Genomic DNA, 18,402 nt, shown 5'->3' on the forward strand with positions numbered 1-18,402 from the left:
AGACTATCCTTCATCTTAAAAGCCAGTGCTATACTTTTCATTTACAAGAAATGCTTTATGTGACTAATTACAAATCAGCATGATTAAGACAAGGATTAGACCCCATTGCTGGGATGTCAAGCTGTGATATTTGATAATAATAACTTAATGATTTAAGGTCAATCGAAATTCATCGATGCATTCATTAACCCACACGTAATTAAATGCAAGTTTTCAGATGTTCCCATGTGTGAGGAAGCTGCAGAGCATGGTCATGAAAAATGCAACGAAAACAACAGTAAAGCAGTGCAGGACTCCAAGGACAGAGCCTGACATGCTGGCTGCTGTTTTCCATGTCACTAATGCATGAGATACTGTTCAGGGAACAGATTCATGTAGAGTGAGTGTGTTTCACAGAGAAAGCCAGAGCAACGTCAAACAAGCACCTTAACAGCTTTTTTTATGTAGTGAAACAGTTGATGCTGTCAACTGTGCAAGCCACTGGGAACAGGATTTAGAGCATCCAGTCTTCTGCCCTTTCCATAGCCAAAGTCCTGCTTTCCTTCCCAGTACTTGGCTACAATTGCACCGATAGAGAAGAAAACTCAACTGCTTCCACAGAGAGCCCTTCCCTTTCCCTGAGAGCAATGCCAGAGCAGCCAGCTGTGTCACACGTGCACTCAGCCACAGCAGGGGTTGAGTGTAACCCTGCCTTGCCCTGACAGGCTGTCACAGCCACTGTTAGCCCAGGGGGACAGCAGTGGGTGCTTCTCCTGAAACAGCAGCCTCTGGCAGCTCTTACTAGTCCTTGCTTTTTGGACAGAAGAAGCCCAGCACCCAGTCTCTCACTGTAGCAGTGATCTCTGGAACTACACCTCATCCTACCAGCATCCTAGCAAGCCCAGTGCAGGACAGAGATCCAGTTGTAACACTCACCTCCAGCATCAACAAAGGACCGCACGGCATCCCAGGCAGGCAGCCGCGTGTGTTGTTTATCTCATTCCTGCCAAGCCGTGCTGTGTGCTCTGTCTCCAGCGCAGAAATCCCGTTCCTTCACAGAGGCTGCCTGCCCCTTTCAGCTCTCCCAGCTGAACACGATGTGGCAGGACGCGATGGGAGGAGCAAGCATTGACGCAGTTCACGTGGACTAGCTTTACTTGCAGGAGAGCACCGGGTGAGAAACACTTGAACCCACCTTAAGGGTAATGCTATACCTGTATTATATCCTGGACATATGCAAGCAGAGATTTTAATCCCCCACACTGTCAAGAAACTCATCCCTCCACAGTTGACTCCTGTATTCACCCAGGGAAGGCAGATGAATGACATTCAGAAAAGACCTAACATGCCAGCAGTCCTATCCTTCAGCAAAAAAGCTCTGAAGAAAGCCTTCCCTCCCCCTTTCCTCCCTAGAACATCCTTTTTCTCTTGTTTTTGGTGTTGTGTAGAGGGCTTGTTGGGCTACTACCCACACAAACCCCTGTGCCCTCCAGCCTAGCCTTTACTATGAGGTACAAGCCACGTCTTCTAGAAACACAGCACAGGAGAGTCTTCCAAGGCAGGGTGTGCCAGGATGAGGAGCTTACAGCATTTCTCCTTTGAGGCCTCAGTTTTGTAATTAGATCAATGTAAGTATAAAGGTCCTCCTGCATGACAAATCTACACCCGCTGTCCCTTACTGTCAACCCCCAGTTAGACCAGAGCATCCTGACCAGGGCCACCCTGCATCAGTGAGTGATGATCTCCCTCACCAGACCAGTCTGCACTGGAATTAGAGTGGTGCTTCTGGACTGCTCAGCACTTAAGAATCCCCAATACAAGACACTTACACAGAGTTATGCAAACCTACACGAGCCAGGTTCTTGAAGCCTTGCTTCTTTTGTATGTTTTATCCTAAATTGTTTTTCTCTTTGTTACAAAGATGCTCGTAACAACCTGCAGCAGCAGTGCTGTCGACTAGCAGGGTATCAAAATAGAAAAAAACACAGTCCACACAAGATATCTCAGAGTATTTTTATTTAACAAAAATAGCTGTTTAATTAGAAACCAACAATGTCCACATGGCTACAGATTTTCATAGGCATCATTAACTCTGTATACAGCTCCAATCAGGCTCTATAGTCACCTCATCACCACAGCAACAGCACAGCTCAGAACCTGAACGACATCCAGGTGTGGCTTCCATACATTGTGGGCCTGAAGACATACACAGCATAGCAAACCTTTCTATTGTAGTTGCCAGAGTTTCATTACTTTGGTATAAAAATCACTGATATTGCTGTAAGACATAAGTTAATTTGTGACTTGCTTTTAAAATAATTGGGCTGTTCCCCATCAAAGATTTGATCTCTGTATGGAAAATATGATTAAAATTGAGCTGCTCCTTTTGGTCACTTGACAGGAATGCTGTACATCCACTTCCCCTGCCTTGCTCCAACTGCCATCAGACCAAGGAACTCAAAGGACAGACAATCCCTGACCCAGAACAACTCATCAGCTAGCATTTCATGGCTCCAGATTTCATTTTTTTTTAAACAAAAAACTGTAGAGAAAGGAATATATACATGGGTGGCTTCAAGTTTCCATTTCAGGATAAGGCAGTTCAGTTTACACGTGTAAATGCCAGTGCAGCTGAGCCCCTCTTTAGGGGGCTGTTTCAGGAGGCAGCCTGAAGAAAGAAAAGCTTTGGGGAGTGGGCTCCCCTGAGCAGCTGGCCTGGAAGGGCTCCCTGGATCCCAGGCAGCACATGCCAAATACGTCAATCACGTGCCTTGTGTGGTAAAGGCTGAGGCTCACGGGAAGTGATGAGAAATGTCCCAGCCAGGGGGAAAACACCTTCCCAACCCTACTGTGAAGTCTCCATGGCACTAAAAGCAGGTGAAGAACCAAAGCTGCTTCTTCAGCTGAAAGAAGAAAGGAATTCTAACGAACACACAGAGAGAAGACCCAGAGGAAAAGGCTGCATTGCACCTTCTCCCTTGCCAGCTTTCCTGTACACTTAAACTCACCACAGCCTGCACAGCAACAGGCACGCTCCACAGGTATTTGTTGCTGTGCTGGTCATGCTGCCTGAGTATCCAGAAGCCCAAGCCCAGGACAATTCTGTGCAACTCCTCCTCAGTGTTAAAGCAATTTGGAAAAAAAATAAATTATTAAAAAAAACCCCAGATATGAGGCAAATCCCAAATTGCTTAAACTAGACAAAACAAAAGAATTGCCCACTCTAAACATTCATTTTTCTGTTCATGTGGAAAGAAGAGGTAGAACTAGTGGACAGAGACCCACCAGAAGCATAAAGGCATTTTTAAATGAAGGTGGAAAAATGACAGACCATAATCATCATTTCCCAAAGCCTCAGGCAGTCATTCTGCTAACTATCATAATTGAAGGTGTCAATTAAATCACCAGTCACAACTCTCTAAGGGCACAAAGAATAGCTTCAAGTCCTGTGAGTTACCTTCCTTCTTAGTGCTATACTACCATACACCACCCCCTGAAACAGTCAAACCCCTGGGTTGTGAGGCAATGACTCCTGCAATCACAGGAACCTGAAGCCCTAAGGGACAATGGCAAAGTTATCCAAGGGTCCCTTGAATTAGCATTTTGCCCATTTCAACTTTCTCTACGTTTCCCCTCCAGTTACAGTCTCTTGGGCACAGGCCTTCGTGGCACAAGTAGTGTTGCTGATAGCCCATCCACCAGTGCCACAAATTGGCCCAGGACACAGTTATGTTTTTGGGGAAGCACCATGATCAGCTAAGGTCAACCTCTGGCAGCAGGGATGACAGACAGAAACAGGAGAAACAGTACAAGCTCCTCAAGGAAGCGTGTGTGTATGCAGAAATGTAAGTGTACCAGTCCTCAAAACAGAGCACCCAGCATCACAGGGCAGCTTCAGCGAGAGTCACACTGCAGAGCACAGTCCTCAGGCCACCTCCTATCCCAGGCCTGGGGCTCTTCACAGGGAGGTCTGATAGTGTGTCCTTATTCCTGCCCTGTAGCAGCACCTCATGACGGAGAGCAGCAGTTGACCAGACAATCACAAAACCGCCTGCAGACGGATAGTGTTAAACTAAAACCTCCCAAGGTCCTCATTCTTTGAGAAAACTTACTGTTCTTTGCTGCACATCCCATACATGCAACAGAAGAACAAAAGGCATTTTAGAAAGAAGATATTTGTTCTTACTTATGTAAGAGCTAATACATTTACCTTCTAAAATGTGCTACTAATATAGTATAAATATGGATCATTTTTATGGATCAGTCACCATTAAGGTGGCTGCCTTGGGAAGAAAAGGCAGAGATTAAAAACAGACCTATGTCTTCATAAGTAGTCCCCAAGAGTCTGCTTGGTGCACTAGTGGCTTTCAGGAGATCTGCTTTGCACCTGCTTTCGTCTTCTGTAAGCTCTCACAATACTGCAGATGCCACTGACCAAGAACACCAGTGAGATGGCCGCAAAGTAAGAGGCGTAAATCATGAACTGCGGAGAACAGGAAAAGAAAATAAAATGAAATGGTTAAACCAGACAACTATCAGATTCATAGGAATACTAATAAAATAAATGAGTTCCCTTCCACTTCTAAAATATCAGGAGTAGGTGGTTATTTCTTTGTCAAATCCTTGACCCAGAAACAGGTAGCTGAGCTTTATAGCTTGGTTTATCTTCCTCCCTTCCCCACCTCCCATCAATAAAAGTAAGAGCATCTATCATACCTGGGTGAAGATATCCAAGCCAAGCCCACTGGCATCCACAACAATCACAGTGAGCAGAGTCTGAAGTGCTAAGGCAATGAAAGTATTGACCCCAAACACCAGGGCATACCGCTCCACACTGAGATTTGTGGCAATCTGGAACCTAGAAAAAGCAACAACCAGAAACATAAGGGAAACAGCAGGGGAATGCACAAATGGCAGGAACATTTCTGGACAGAACAACTATGCAACATGAAGAGTTACACTGACTGATTTAATATTTTCCACAGCTAAATTACCTTGCACTAATAGTGTCCTTTTCTAAATAGGATCATGATGGACTGAGCAGCAAGAAGAAACCCACAGACACATGCAACTTCTTTTTTAAATAACAAACAACTAGCTAACCCAACCCACCGTGGGTTTCAGTGTTACTGAAGAAGCCCTGCTGTTTGATGATAAAGGTATTGTCAAGCAGAGAAGATGCAATGCACACTGACCCCAGAGAGCTGTTGGCAGTTTCAAAGCTTCAGTCTGTGTGGTCCATAACCTTTTACATCCTCCCAACCAGAACTCCCTTTGCAGTTGCCAGTTTCAGCATCACCCCTCCTCTTGTGCTTGAGATGTCTTAGAGTGATTTTGTGGTTGAAAACCAGTTATGCTTTCCTCCCCAAAGCGACAAATAACATTGAAGTAGTTTTCCTACAGGTTAGGGGAAGTTGATACTTCAATCCAGGCAAGGCATTGTCCTTTCCTCATCTGTTAACACTTCACTTCAGCCACATTTATGAAAAACATCCCCCATTGCAATCAGCACTATCTAATATTTAGAAGTAGTGACTTCAGGCTGCCAAGTTTGCTTGGGCAATTTTAAACTTGGGCACACTGCCAGCCAAATATATCTCTATGCCTCAGTTTCCAACCTGAATCACAACACTAACCCTTGCAACAGGCTCTTGTCACACCAGCTGTAACCTTGAGAGCAACTTACGTTACAGAGATACTCACGTTGCTATTGTGATTAGCATCATGTAGATAATTCTGAAGATGACATAGGATCCATAGCACACCCAGATGTTACGAACAGTGTCCATGACATACACAGCAGCAGCAATAAGAAAGGAGAACAGGGCAAGTGTCACTTCACCCCACATTGCCCAGGATGTTTTTATGTGACCCACAACAACAACTGCAACAGCTCCTGTGAAGGGAAGGAAACCATAAATCTTAGTAATTACAATTGGAGAAATTTGGAGATGGTGCATTGGGAGCTCTACAGCCCCTAACAGCAAAACATGAATGAAGCAGAGAACATGCATGGGAACATCTCAGCAGCTCTCCTTCCTAACCCCTCCCTCACTTGGAACTCTGCTGTAAACTCCCATTTACTTTTACAGAAACAGGAAAAAAATTACATATGTCAATGCTGACTGCCTCTAAAGTCTCCTCTCTGGCTCCAGAAGCACAACAGCCCCAGACCTCAGACCATTGCCACTCAGTCTTCTGTGCTTGACTGTGGCAGTTCTGTAAATAATTGGGCAATTTCTGTTGAGAAATGCAAACCCTGATTCTCAAAAACAGTTACTTAATTCTGCTTTAGCAGAGGGTAGGAGGGAGAAAGACACTACTCGCTTTAATGCACTGATGTTAGAGCTCTCTCCCAGGAAGCAGAAAAACCTACATTTACTGTCATTTCCACACTGGGCTGTAAAAGTGAGATGAGGAGTCCAAATCCACATCTCCTGAGATGCAGCCTAATCAGAGGGTATAATCATGCACTATTAATTGTGCAAGAACAATCCTTTACAACTCAGACAGTTACAACGCAGGTTTGTAACTCTGGCTGGATTTTATGAAGGGGAGTTGGGGATAACAGATAAATCATAAGATGGAAAAGCATATGGTATTTTGTGCAATTCAATGAGCAGACAAGGTGCGTTTCATGCACTGTCATAGCTGCAACTACCGAGAAGCCTAAATACATATTACAGTAATAAAAAATTCCCATTCCAAATAGGCCTTGTTCTGCAAAAGGGCCAAATAGCAACCAACAGCATAATGGCTGTACACAGCAAACCAGACAAACAGCATACTGACAAAGGGAGTTTACAGGATACCTCTGAAAAACAGGATTGTGTTCAGCAGACCACTGCACAGAGTGCTACAGTGCAGTATCTAAGCTCTTTGTAGCCCTCAGCTGGCATCCTGTCTTAGAAAACCTTCAAACACACCAAGACTCTTTATGTACCACCAGTTTGCACAAGCCTGCAATCCTAGACCTTACATCAATCTTGCAGACTGGTGAAGAAGGGCACTATGCCAAGGGAAAGGATTTATTTTTCCCCACAGTCTTCTTCGTGCCTGCTGTGACACAACCTGACTAACATCTTGTTCTCCCCCAGTAGCAAACCTGTTGAGATGCAAAAAGAAGCTAAGTCTAGAGCATTCTTCCTACTGTCTCAGCAATTCCGAAATTTGGAAACAGGTATGAGGATCTCATGGCAATTCATGAAATTGTACTCTCCCTATGTGCCAAGGCTGTATCAGCCTGACACCTAATTAAGATATCCAGTCTCTGTCCTTCAATGAGACACATTCAGCTGATGCAGTGGTTTCACAACCCAACCTGATACAGGATTGCCACACTGCAAAGAAGGTGCAGGGATGCAACCTATCAGTCAGCTGCTGTCCCTAGAAATGCTACTATTTCTCTTTCCCAGGAAAGGGAGCAGACAGCTACATGAGTCACCATGCCCACTTAAACCCTTCTGCAGGGCAGAGATGGCAACAGCACCTGGTGCAAAGTTGCCAAACGTTGCTCCTAACTGAGCACAGAATGACTAAGAGCAATGGAAATGGCAAATCACATCTGGGATGCAGCAGGAGGGGTATTTCTAGTACAGAATGAAGAGTGAACAACACATTCTTCTGTAAGTCTGAGGCCTCACTGAATAAAGTTGAATGCAATTCTGATTATCCACCTTAAAAAGAATGCAACTCAGACCAGGTTTGGTGCAAAGATAGGCAAGTAAGGAAGGGAACAAAGTGTTTAACTTTGGTAAAGAACAACTAGAAAAACCTGTCTTGTCTGGCCCAGAGCAAAGATTTTGTCCTAAAATACAACCTTGGCATGACACCAGAGATAAATAAACAGCTTATAAATAAATTCAAACTGGAAATCAAGTTAAAGCATTTCCATTAGTACCTAGGAAGTCAGGTCATGGCATGCTCATCCTTAACAGGTGTTAGGACTTCCAGTCTACTTCAAGCTTTTAGTTGTGACTATTAATTCATTCAACTTTGCCTCTTTCAAGCAACTGGAAGGATTCTGTCTTTTGAGCAGTTCATGCTAATTTGCCTGAAAACACCACCCAAAGTGATTCAACTATTTATACAAATGATACTTGAGAAAAAAATCAAAATGGGAAACTAAAAATTTCAGTCATACATGAGTTTAGGTCCATTTTTCACAGGCCTTTTAAAAAAGGACCTCGTTATCAAATATGTTCATGATAAGGCTGAAAGAATATCCTTCCCCCTTTCTTAAATTTTTTAAATTGTGCTGCCACTAATCCACATTATGGGTCTTCTCTTCCTTGACAGCAATTCTCCTTCTGGGACAAAGGTAGGATGGTAGAGGAAGCCAATCCAAACAAGAAGTAAGAGCCACAGGCTCATACTAGAGTGGAGAAACAGTGTATGAGAGTAAGCTATTTCAGGGTAGGTTTAGCACACCAAGGACTGAAAAGAAAGTCATCAAGTGGCCAACAGTTTCAAACCCAACTAACAATGGGTTGTGGACCAGCTTTTAGAACTATAAACCAGACAGAGCTTCCTACTGAACTTCAAGAAGGGGCTGAGCATGCCCTAAGGAACACTAATAATTTGTTTGTGTACTTTGGTTTCTTTTGCCCCCAAGTAGGTGATGTCCACAGCAGATGATGGAACAATGACTCCATCAAAGAAAAGAGACATGCTGCAGGAACATCTAGAAAACCTCTGTAAGGCTATGTTAGCTATTTTAAAAAGGTATTGCCCTAGTTCTGGTAATGAAACAGCACTAAACAACTTCATAAACAAATGCTTGTGTTGACTGACCTACCTGTCCCTTTCAAGTGAGCCAACTTCTTTCATCTTAATAGCTCCTGCTCCTAACAGTGCTGAAATGACTAACCATGGCTCACTGCATGCTGTGTGTGTACAGGAAACCTTCATAGGCTCCTGGAGGAAAATCAAACACACAGGACCCCATGTCTCACTCTGAGTGGCTAAAACAAACATAACCCCACTGTCATGGTGACAGACAAGAAGACACAGTCAGCCACATGCCTGGAGCCTTCTGCCAAGTATTTCAGAATGAAGATTGGCTTGGGAGTTTCCTCTAAACACCTACGTACTGGTGCTTCAGCGATTAACTCACACTGAGCACCCTACCTGTGCATGTCAGGGAAGACTCGCCCCACATGCCTGGGTTTACCTCTCCTGCATACCTGGGGGAATGCATGGCACTTCCAAATCATGCTCTAGTGACCTTGAGGCAAACAAGACATTTCCCACAGCAGAGCAGGAGCTAAAGCAGAAGCTTACCCAGGAGCGTTGAAGCTGCCTCCACAGCACCATTGTAGATGTCCGCCCCGTGAGAAGGCAGCACCATCTCCCACAGGCCCTGAGCGTAGTTGATGACCTGAAAGTAGCCACAGGTGGACAGTGCCCACCACACAGACCAGCAGATCATGGTCCTGGAAGAGTAGCACTGCAGGAAGTCCCGCCAGAGATCTCTGAACACCTTTATGATGTCTACTTTCTGCTTCTGCATCGACTGGAGAAGGAAGGGGAGAGAAATGTTAAGTCTTTGTTTAGGAATTCACACTGCTCCACAAAATTGCCCCTTCCAGGTGGTGAGATCACTGGTGAGTGACAGGACCACTCTTGGATACAACCCTCCCACAGAGTGATGAATAAAAAGCTTTCCCATCCCACAGTCTCTGTGCCAAACAGGGCCATATCCTTACATGCAGAGGAAAGGCTCAGTCCCAAACACCACTCCATCTCTGGCCCTCCCCAGCAGAGACCAGGGACTGCCACATGTTATGTGAGCGAGTGAAGGGTACCATAAAAGAAACACCAGAGAACAGGACACAATATCCAATTTGACATGACAGCATCATGAAGCCATCCATTTACATCATAAAGGCAAAAAGTATTACTAACACTTTTCAGTCCAAATTTTGTAGCACAGAGAACTGTATCTGTCCCCAAATAAGTTGATTTTCTTTAGAACAGGCATAGGGAGTTTATAAATACTCAAAGAAGCAATCTCATTACCACACACTCTATCCCTGTTAAAGCTCACCAAGGCTTCAAGAAGGTGAGAGATGTCACGTGGGGATCTAAATGGAAGCAGAAGCCACTTCCACCAGACACTTGCAAATGGCAGCTCCTGCACATACAGGTGCCCTGACAAATGGCATGAAATAAAAAATGAAGCTTTCAACTCCAAATATTTCTAGAAAGAGTATGAAAGGGGGCAGACCCTTAAAAATAATTGAAAATAGATCAATTCTAGCAACAGGGGATGACAACCACCAAAATTGCTTTTTACATACAGACTGTTACAATCCTGTTCTTTACCACTTTATGTCAACAGCAGCAGGGGAAAAGAGCATGTCTTTACTTTGTAGACAAAAGTTCCTGGTTGCATTTGCTGCATGCACAGATGTACAGACATAGTGTAGACTCTGTAGGACAAGACCCTTCTAGTCTGAGTCAGAGGAGCAGTTACTTCATGTGAGACTGGGCAGAGCCCCAAGGAGCACCCAGCACCTCAGGCCCCTGTGAATTTTGATTCCCTGCAGGGAAACACACAGCATTGTCACAGGACTGAGCTATTGCTCCTAACATTGAGCTGTCACATGTCCTGTTTCAGAGTGGTTTCCAGACAGCAGCAGCAACTTTGAGCTCTTGGCATCATGCCCTTTCCCTGGGGGAATCATGCAGTGTGTGCCTGGGAAAGACTATTTTCCATGAGCAATAAAATTAATTTCAAAAGATTTTTTACTAAAACCCCAAAAGACCACAGCCTGAAACCTGTCCTGAACTTCCTTTCTTCCACCCCTTCAAATGTCACTGATTTCTAAGCATCTTTATTAAACACCACACAGTCCTACCAGAGCCTTGCCAATGGCATATCTCTTGCTCTGCATGTGGACACCATTCCTCCAAAACACAACAGAACAACTTGGGAAGAGGTGAGCTTATGGCAATGTGACTTTAGAACATAATTCTCACACAGATTATTTTACACAAAGCTCAAGTTCAGGTGCAGGAAAACAAGAGAAGGGAATGGTCATACACAATGCAAAAACTGATTTGGCTGTTCAGCCCCAAGCTGTGTCTGGTAAGGTAGAAAGGCCCACCTGCCATGCCCTGCCCTGGCAGTGCCCCTCCAGTACAATTATCCTACAGCCATCCACGTTTGTGAAAATGGTCACTGTTACCTCGGTAAGAAGGATAATCATCACGCTCCAGTGCTCCTCAGCCTTCAGCACTGGTCTAGGTGACCTCTGGGGAGTTAGGCAGGTGTACTTGCTCCTTTTCTAAACTTTTGTAGTACTTTGGTACTACATGTACTCTCACAGGAGAGGAGTAAGGCAAACAAAAGGGATGGATAAGTTATATGTTTACAGCACAGAATGTCTTAACAAATACCCTTCAGCGTGCAAGCATAACTTGGGTAAAAATATCCTTGCTCACACAAGATCGTGCTGGATGAGGCAGGATTAAGTCCCTGGAATGTTAATACCTCTAATTCCCAGTCGGAGAAGCAGAAAGCAGCCCTGGATGCTGCCTTCCCCAAACCAGCTAACTGTGGCTTACTTGCTAAGAAACACCCACTGCTGACTAACCCAGCAGCCGTGCTTACCTCTGGCTTGTTCTCAGAACCAGCACAGCCTCCTTCTGTCCAAGGAGCAAGGCTGTCCTCTCCCCGGAGCCTCAAATCCCCCTGCCAGGAATCTCCACGTTTGCATTTCCTGGAGCAGTGTGGCCAGCAGGGACCTGCCCAGTAGGCAACTACACACTCACACTGGGCCTCAAAACTGGAGGCTGCTGACCCATGGTGGGACCCAGCACATCCCTCCACCAAGCAAGGATCCTGCACTTGTTTCATACAAATGGCTTTGCCCAGTTATGCAGCCCACAAAAGCCACAAGCCAGGGCACTACCTTGGCACTCTCAGGGCTGCATTAAGCCGATACCACGCAGATGTGCTTCCTGTCATTTATCCACATTCTGCCCATCTATAACTAATCAATCTCTGCTTCCAAGTGCCCTCAAGAACTACTGCAGTTTTCTTCCTAGACCTGTTTCTTTCCAGGATCATACAATAACACATTACACAGCATATTACAGGACAACTCTCACAACAGTCGGAGTAACAATGTCAAAATCTGAGTACAAGAAGAATTGCCTCTTTTCTGCAAGTCACTGGGTGCATCCAGAAGCACACACAGACTTTGGACATATACTCAATGTTATGTGCCCCAGAGATGTCCTTTGCTTTAAACCACTGGATGGCAATCTGATGCCCACAGCATTCAAACTGCAGCCTTGTGAAATATGAAGAGCAATTTCAGAAAAACTAAGGAGCAGCCTACCACGCTCAAACACGAAAAGGATGTAATAATTCTCCCTGTTCCATAAATAAGGAAGTGGGATAAGTAAAGGGATACTTTTTTTGCTGTTAGATATTACATCTCTGCTGCTACATACATAAATGCATGTGTGACAACCACGTCAGTATGGCATCTTCTACTCATGTAAACTCAGGGCACAACTCACCTGTTTCTCTGCTGAATGATCCTCCCCATTTAAGGGAACTTTTGTCTCATCCTCCCAGCCAGGTGCTCTCTGCACATCAGGATGATCTTGGACAGCCACTCCATTTTTACAGTCCATGACCTTCATTTCACAGCCAAGCTGCTGACTTGAGAGGTGGTGAAAGAAAAGGCTTTTTCGTGGCATGGGCAGGAACCACGCGGTGCCAAAAGCAATGGATATGCTGGTTAAAGAGATAACGTTCAAGCTGAAGAGGGACCATCCTGCCACTGACACAAGCACCTGCCCAGACACCGAGCCCACTGTGTAGCCCATCAGGGTGGCACTTCGGCAGTAGCTGGTGACCTTCTGGTACAGGTTGATATCGACGACACTGTAGATGTAGGAATAATAGGCGATGTCGGTGGCAGTCCCCATCCCGTAGAAGAACTCGAGGAACTGGATGGCCCACAGCCCCTGGGCGTACAGCAGCAGGAACCAGGTGACGATGAGGCTCAGGCCCTGCAGCAGCACCACAGGCTTGTAGCGCAGGTAGTCCGTGGCCAGGAACACGGGGAAGAGCAGCGCCAGGTAGGAGTAAGTCCACACCGGGTAAATCTCGTTGAACACCTGCGGGAGGGAAAAGACGGCGGTGACCGCCAGCACTCACGTACTGAGAACACACAGACACACAGACAGACGAACACCCCGCTGGGGGGCTGGGGGGAGGAAAGCACCCGGGGCCGCTGTACCTGGGTCTCGGAGAGGTTCTTGTATGGCCCCAGCAGGTACCGGGTGAGGAAGGGCTCCGACGGCCGCACGCTGCAGAAGAAGCCGTAGGCGCAGAGCAGCGCCGTGGGCAGCGCCCAGCAGCACGAGCCGCCGCCGGAAGCCCGTGCGGAGCGCCGCGCCGGCCGCCCCCCGTGCGAGTCCGCCATGCCGGCCGGGCCGGGCCGGGCGCGGCCGAGGCGCTCCCGGGCCGGAGGCGCCGCTGCGGGCGCGTCCCGGTCACCTCCCGCGAGCGGCTCCGGCCCGGCCCGCGGCGCTGCGCCCCGCGCGGATTGGCCGGCGTTCGGGGGCGGGGCCGCGCGCCGCGCTCGGATTGGGCGGGGCCGCCCCCGTGGGCGGGGCCAGCAGCCGCGCGCCGGGGGGCGGGGCAGGGCCGGGTCCCCGCGGGTCGCTCGCGGCCGGAGCTGCTGCTGCTCCCGCTCCAACGGGACAGGTACCGGCCTTCCCTGGAAACCGCTCGGCCAGGGATCCCTGCAGGCCCGGCCGGGATTGTGCGGGCTTTCGGCCGCTGGCCTCCGCCGCTTTCCTCCCTTTCGTGAGATAAGAGCTCGAACACTTGTATAGTTTAATAAAGCAGCACCTTGTTGTCTAACCGGAAGTATTAGACAAGCAGGGGAAACAAAACTATAACAGTCGAAGTCATTATCTAAAGTTTTGCCCAGTACTACTGTTCCTAGAGCTTTGCCAATCCTCTGAACTATTTGCTGGGTTTTTTTTTCTCTATTTATTCTTTCTATCTACGTGATTTGCCTTTACCTTTGCTCCACTCCCTTGATCTCCATGACATTGCTTCCACTGCTAGGACTTCCTACTTTATACCTACGGTTTGTTCTCCAAACTGGCTGATGCCAGAGGGAATTCACACCAGGGGTCAGGCCTCCCACCTGTGCAATTGCATATCCTGCCTCCTAGGCATGTGCATATACAGAGCTGGGTGGGAAAGAACAAGTTCTTCTCACTGCCAGAACAGATTCCTCCTAGTTCAGAGTTTTACTACTTTCTATTACATTTTTATTACTATTTTATTACTGTAATCACCATAATCATACCTTAGCTACATTCATAGCTACAAAGAGGATTTGGGCCGTAAGATTACTCAGCTGTCTGTAAAACACAGTTAAATATTTTGGTCTTGGTCATCTGGCATCAATTGTTTACTGTTTTCTGGCCATCTTCTATGTCCACCAAAATTTCCTTTCTATTGTTCTCCACATTCTCTTCCGTAGAAAACCTGTAAGGTTTATAAGGGGGGAAAAAACTGATATTGCCATATATCTACCCTGTGGCTCGAAGCAAAACTCTACATACAAAGAATTAGTTCCTGTTAATATTGGCATCCATTTCAGCCACCGGCAAGGAACGGCTGTTCTTTTCAAACAGCACGATCAGAGTGAAATGAGCCGAAAAGAAGGACTGATAAGCGCGTTGCAGGGGTTCCGTGTCACTCAGCAGCGCCGCTGTCCCGCTGGCAGGAGGCCCGGGCAGGTGATGAAGGGATGGGGCTGTCAGCAGGGTGTGCTGCACCCCCAGCCAAGCGGGGCCACGGCTGCGAGCCCAGCAGGGCAGCGCAGAACAAAACCCTGGAGCTCCCGGTGTGCCCTGCCTGCAGGCAGCACTGGCCACAGCTTCCAGGCTGCTCACGGGATCTCATGGGCGGCCTTGCTCTTTTCCAAAACAACAGTCCTCAGAGTTGTGCCACTGGAGCTCAGCTGCTGTTTCCAGCGGAGTAGAATGTGTTACATCAGTTCAGCCCTTTTCCATAAAAAAAAACAACAAAAAAACCAAAAAAAAAAAACCCCACAGTCTAGGCAACTTAGATTTCTCCTCCAAAAAACTGGAGCAAAAAAGAAAATGCAAAATTTTCATTTAAGTACTCCATGTTTTCTCAGGATTTCAGTTTTGTTCTCAAAAGAACTAACCTTGTGTTATTTTAATGGAATATTTTTAGCCTTTGGGAACAAGATAAAATTTTATTTTCTCATTTTTTACTTCTATCTTTTCTTTCTTAGCCTTCCTTCACATTTTCTCTTTCCATCTCCCCACTCTACTAGAAAAAGTAAGGAAATGTTAAACATTTGATAGTAAAAACCTCAACACTTCCAATATTTTTTTCTAAGATGGAACACATAAGCTGTGAAAAGTGGGGTTTCTTACACTTTCCTTAATCTTACGTACTTCCTTCTTCTCTCAACTTCTGGCCTGCAGTGTATTGTGGAAGAATTAATAAAATATATGTGCATGAAAAGGTCTCCTAAATTCTTGCCAAGTCATTTAGAGAAAATCTTTTGTAAATTAAAAACTTTAAAAACTGGACTCTAGTGAAGCTGTTGTTCAGAAGGCTTCCTCAGTATGTGAGCTGTCCCCAGCTAAGATGGTATTTCAGAAACTATCCAGAAACTAATATTTCAGAAATTATCCAGAAAAAGAGAATAAAACAATTTGTCCTTTGCTGAGCACAAATATGTGACAAACAGCAGCAACCACTTTCTTTTATTTTATCGTTTTGATCACTGCAACTAATCTGGGGAAGTAGACTCTGTAGACTCAGTATCTATGTTGGAATGAAACAGAATTAGCAAGAACAAAAATTCAAATGTTTTTCTGAAATGCAAGATTAGTTTAGATCAAAGCCTATAGATTATAGCTATATCTGTTAGAACAGTAGACTGGATATAACTTTGAAGGCCTGTGTATTCCACTTCCAACACCCAGTTGATCCTTTGATAATCTGGAGGCTTTCAACAGGAAACTCATAAATATTTTGCAGCCATAAAGGGTCAATTTAAAACCCCTGTGCATGGGGGGAAAACACAGCATCATAGTTCACTGGATCACAACTGATACAGAAGCCAGTCTAAAATCCAAGCTTCCAAGACCTGCAGAAGCATAAGGACAAACAGCCATCTTTACAAAATATAGAAGTCCTTAGGAGACAGATTGCTACCAAAAGCCTTTGGCAGAAAATTTCCTTTCTGCCCTGCACACCACAGCAGGCTCTGCATCGTGTCCAATGCAGACTGAAGCAGAGAGCTGTTAGAGATGAGGCATTCAGGGCTGAATTTGAGGAATTACTTACCACAGGATGTCAGAATAACTCCTGGGCTAAGATGGGTCATGTTGCACAGCACTATACATTTCCATTATGGACATAACACTTTAAAATATTTTGCAGTCAGCTACATGAGGAAAAAATAAAAAGCCATATAAGTCGGCTACAAACAGTGGAAAAATATTCATGGAAAGTGTAAAAAGAGAGTACAATAGTGGTGTTACAAAAAAAAGCCAGCACTTAGAAGAAATATACCCTGTACTTTTATTAAATGAAGAATTAAATAGTCTGAATTACTTAATGCTTGGTGTGTGTAGGTCACAGTGGGCTTAACACAGTATTGCTCCCACTAGGAATGGTGTTACAGATGTTCTCAGGAACTCTGAGAATGATCCCATGGCCTGTTTTGGAGAGTGCTGTACAAACATTCAAGAAGATGGAGTCTCTGCCTGGAGGAGATTGTAATTAAAGCATGATTCAAGCACGGGGTGTAACAAACAAATGGACAACGGGGCACAGTAATGATAGGAAAGTGTAGGTGGATAAACTGGTTATGATGCAGAGCTAGCATGAATAAACACAGCAAGAAGAGGAATATTTTACTCTGATTAAGAGGAGTAACTGACTCATACAAAACAGCAGTTGGCCCACATAGGACAGTGCTGCATCTCATTTCTGTGGGGCTTCATAGTAACGTTGATAAACAGTCTTCCCTAGCACATATGTGGTCATAGGCAGAGTCTTTATCTTCCTCTCTCAGGTATGTGCCAAAAAGTCTTCTCCTGACATGAAAGACTCACACCTCATGCGTGTGAGTGCTTGTGAAGCTGCAAGCCCTCCTTTTGTCCCTTAGCACCATCCTAAAATTCTTATCAACCCACCAGCGTTCATGGCCACTTCAGGGGGTGCTGGAGGATGCTCAAAAGGTTGGTTATTTGTCTGGAGTCCTGACCACATTCCCATTTCATGCTTTTTCTGCAGTTCTCCTGGCACTTCACTCAGACATACTCTTGCCATGCACCCTCATGGACTTCTCTAATATAAGAAGAGCCCCAAAGCCCAGATCCACCTTTGCATCTGTGCTGATGCACAGTTTGGGTTTCTGAGTGGACGCAGAAACAGGATCTGCATTGGCACTAAGCCATGGATAATATGCAGCTTTGTGTCTCTACCATGCTTTGCTATGCCAGGGGTGTGGAGGGAACCATCCAGTTTGCAGATTCCTGGGAACCTTGGTGAAGGTGAGCTGGCCCAACTTCAGTGCAGGTGTTGGATTCAGAACTACCATCAGAAAAACTGGCAAAAATTGAGGTTACATCTCCTTTAAAACACAGCAGAGGTGTCTTTACTCATCCACATGAGACTGTCTGCATCAACTTCAGACTGTACAGGGCACTCTGTACAAACCTGTCTGAATACTGGACTACCATATCAGGCTCTGAAGAAACTACTGTGGTGCTGCTGTCAGCATCTATTTCAGAGCTGCTCAACTCTACACATACTTCTAACCCCTTTCCAATCCAAGTGCAGACACAACCAGTTTCAGTGTCTGTGTGAAGGAGCCACCACCCCTGGAAAGAAAATGGAAACACTTGGTTGTACCTAGTGAAGGTGGTTGTGAGTAAAGCACAAGGCTTCAAGCACAGCCATCCATGTGCTATTGTCACTGCAGATGGTCAGCTTTGGACACCCTGCAGCATCTTGGAAGCTGGAATGAACATTAGAGGGCAGCAACTCCACTTGACACAGTTTGAGGCTAAAAGCAGTTAACTTTGGACCTTTGGCTCAAAAGGCCAGTGTGAAGGCATCCATCCAGATTTGTGAAGAAATTATTTGCTGCATTACTCTGAACTTTGGCACCACATTTCTCCCTAAGTCCAAAACAGCTTATGTTTGCTAACTTTCATGCTGTCACATGCATCTTTAGTCTCTGTGAAAACTGCAGGAATTCCTGTTCTCCTTGTGGTTTTGGTTATATTATTTTGCAAATAATCTCAACATACACAGAATTTAATTCCAAAGTGTGTAAAAGGCTGTGAAGGACTGACCACTTGAAGTACAGATTTTCAAAAGCC

General features: G+C 45.6%; 1 protein-coding gene across 1 annotated transcript; it reads right to left on the reverse strand.

Annotated features, from left to right (window-relative positions):
* Positions 1–1,978: 1,978 nt before the first annotated feature.
* Positions 1,979–13,519, reverse strand: SLC19A2 (solute carrier family 19 member 2). Its single transcript, XM_079330607.1, has 6 exons — positions 13,242–13,519; positions 12,514–13,119; positions 9,262–9,493; positions 5,683–5,875; positions 4,696–4,837; positions 1,979–4,462 (listed from the first exon to the last, which is right to left on the reverse strand). Exons 1-6 carry the CDS (start codon positions 13,425–13,427, stop codon positions 4,337–4,339), a joined length of 1,485 nt encoding a protein of 494 aa, XP_079186733.1. The 5' UTR covers positions 13,428–13,519; the 3' UTR covers positions 1,979–4,336.
* Between the last annotated feature and the right edge of the window lie 4,883 nt (positions 13,520–18,402).

This window comes from Erithacus rubecula (assembly GCF_903797595.1).
Source record: "Erithacus rubecula genome assembly, chromosome: 1".
Classification (NCBI taxonomy): Eukaryota; Metazoa; Chordata; class Aves; order Passeriformes; family Muscicapidae; genus Erithacus; species Erithacus rubecula.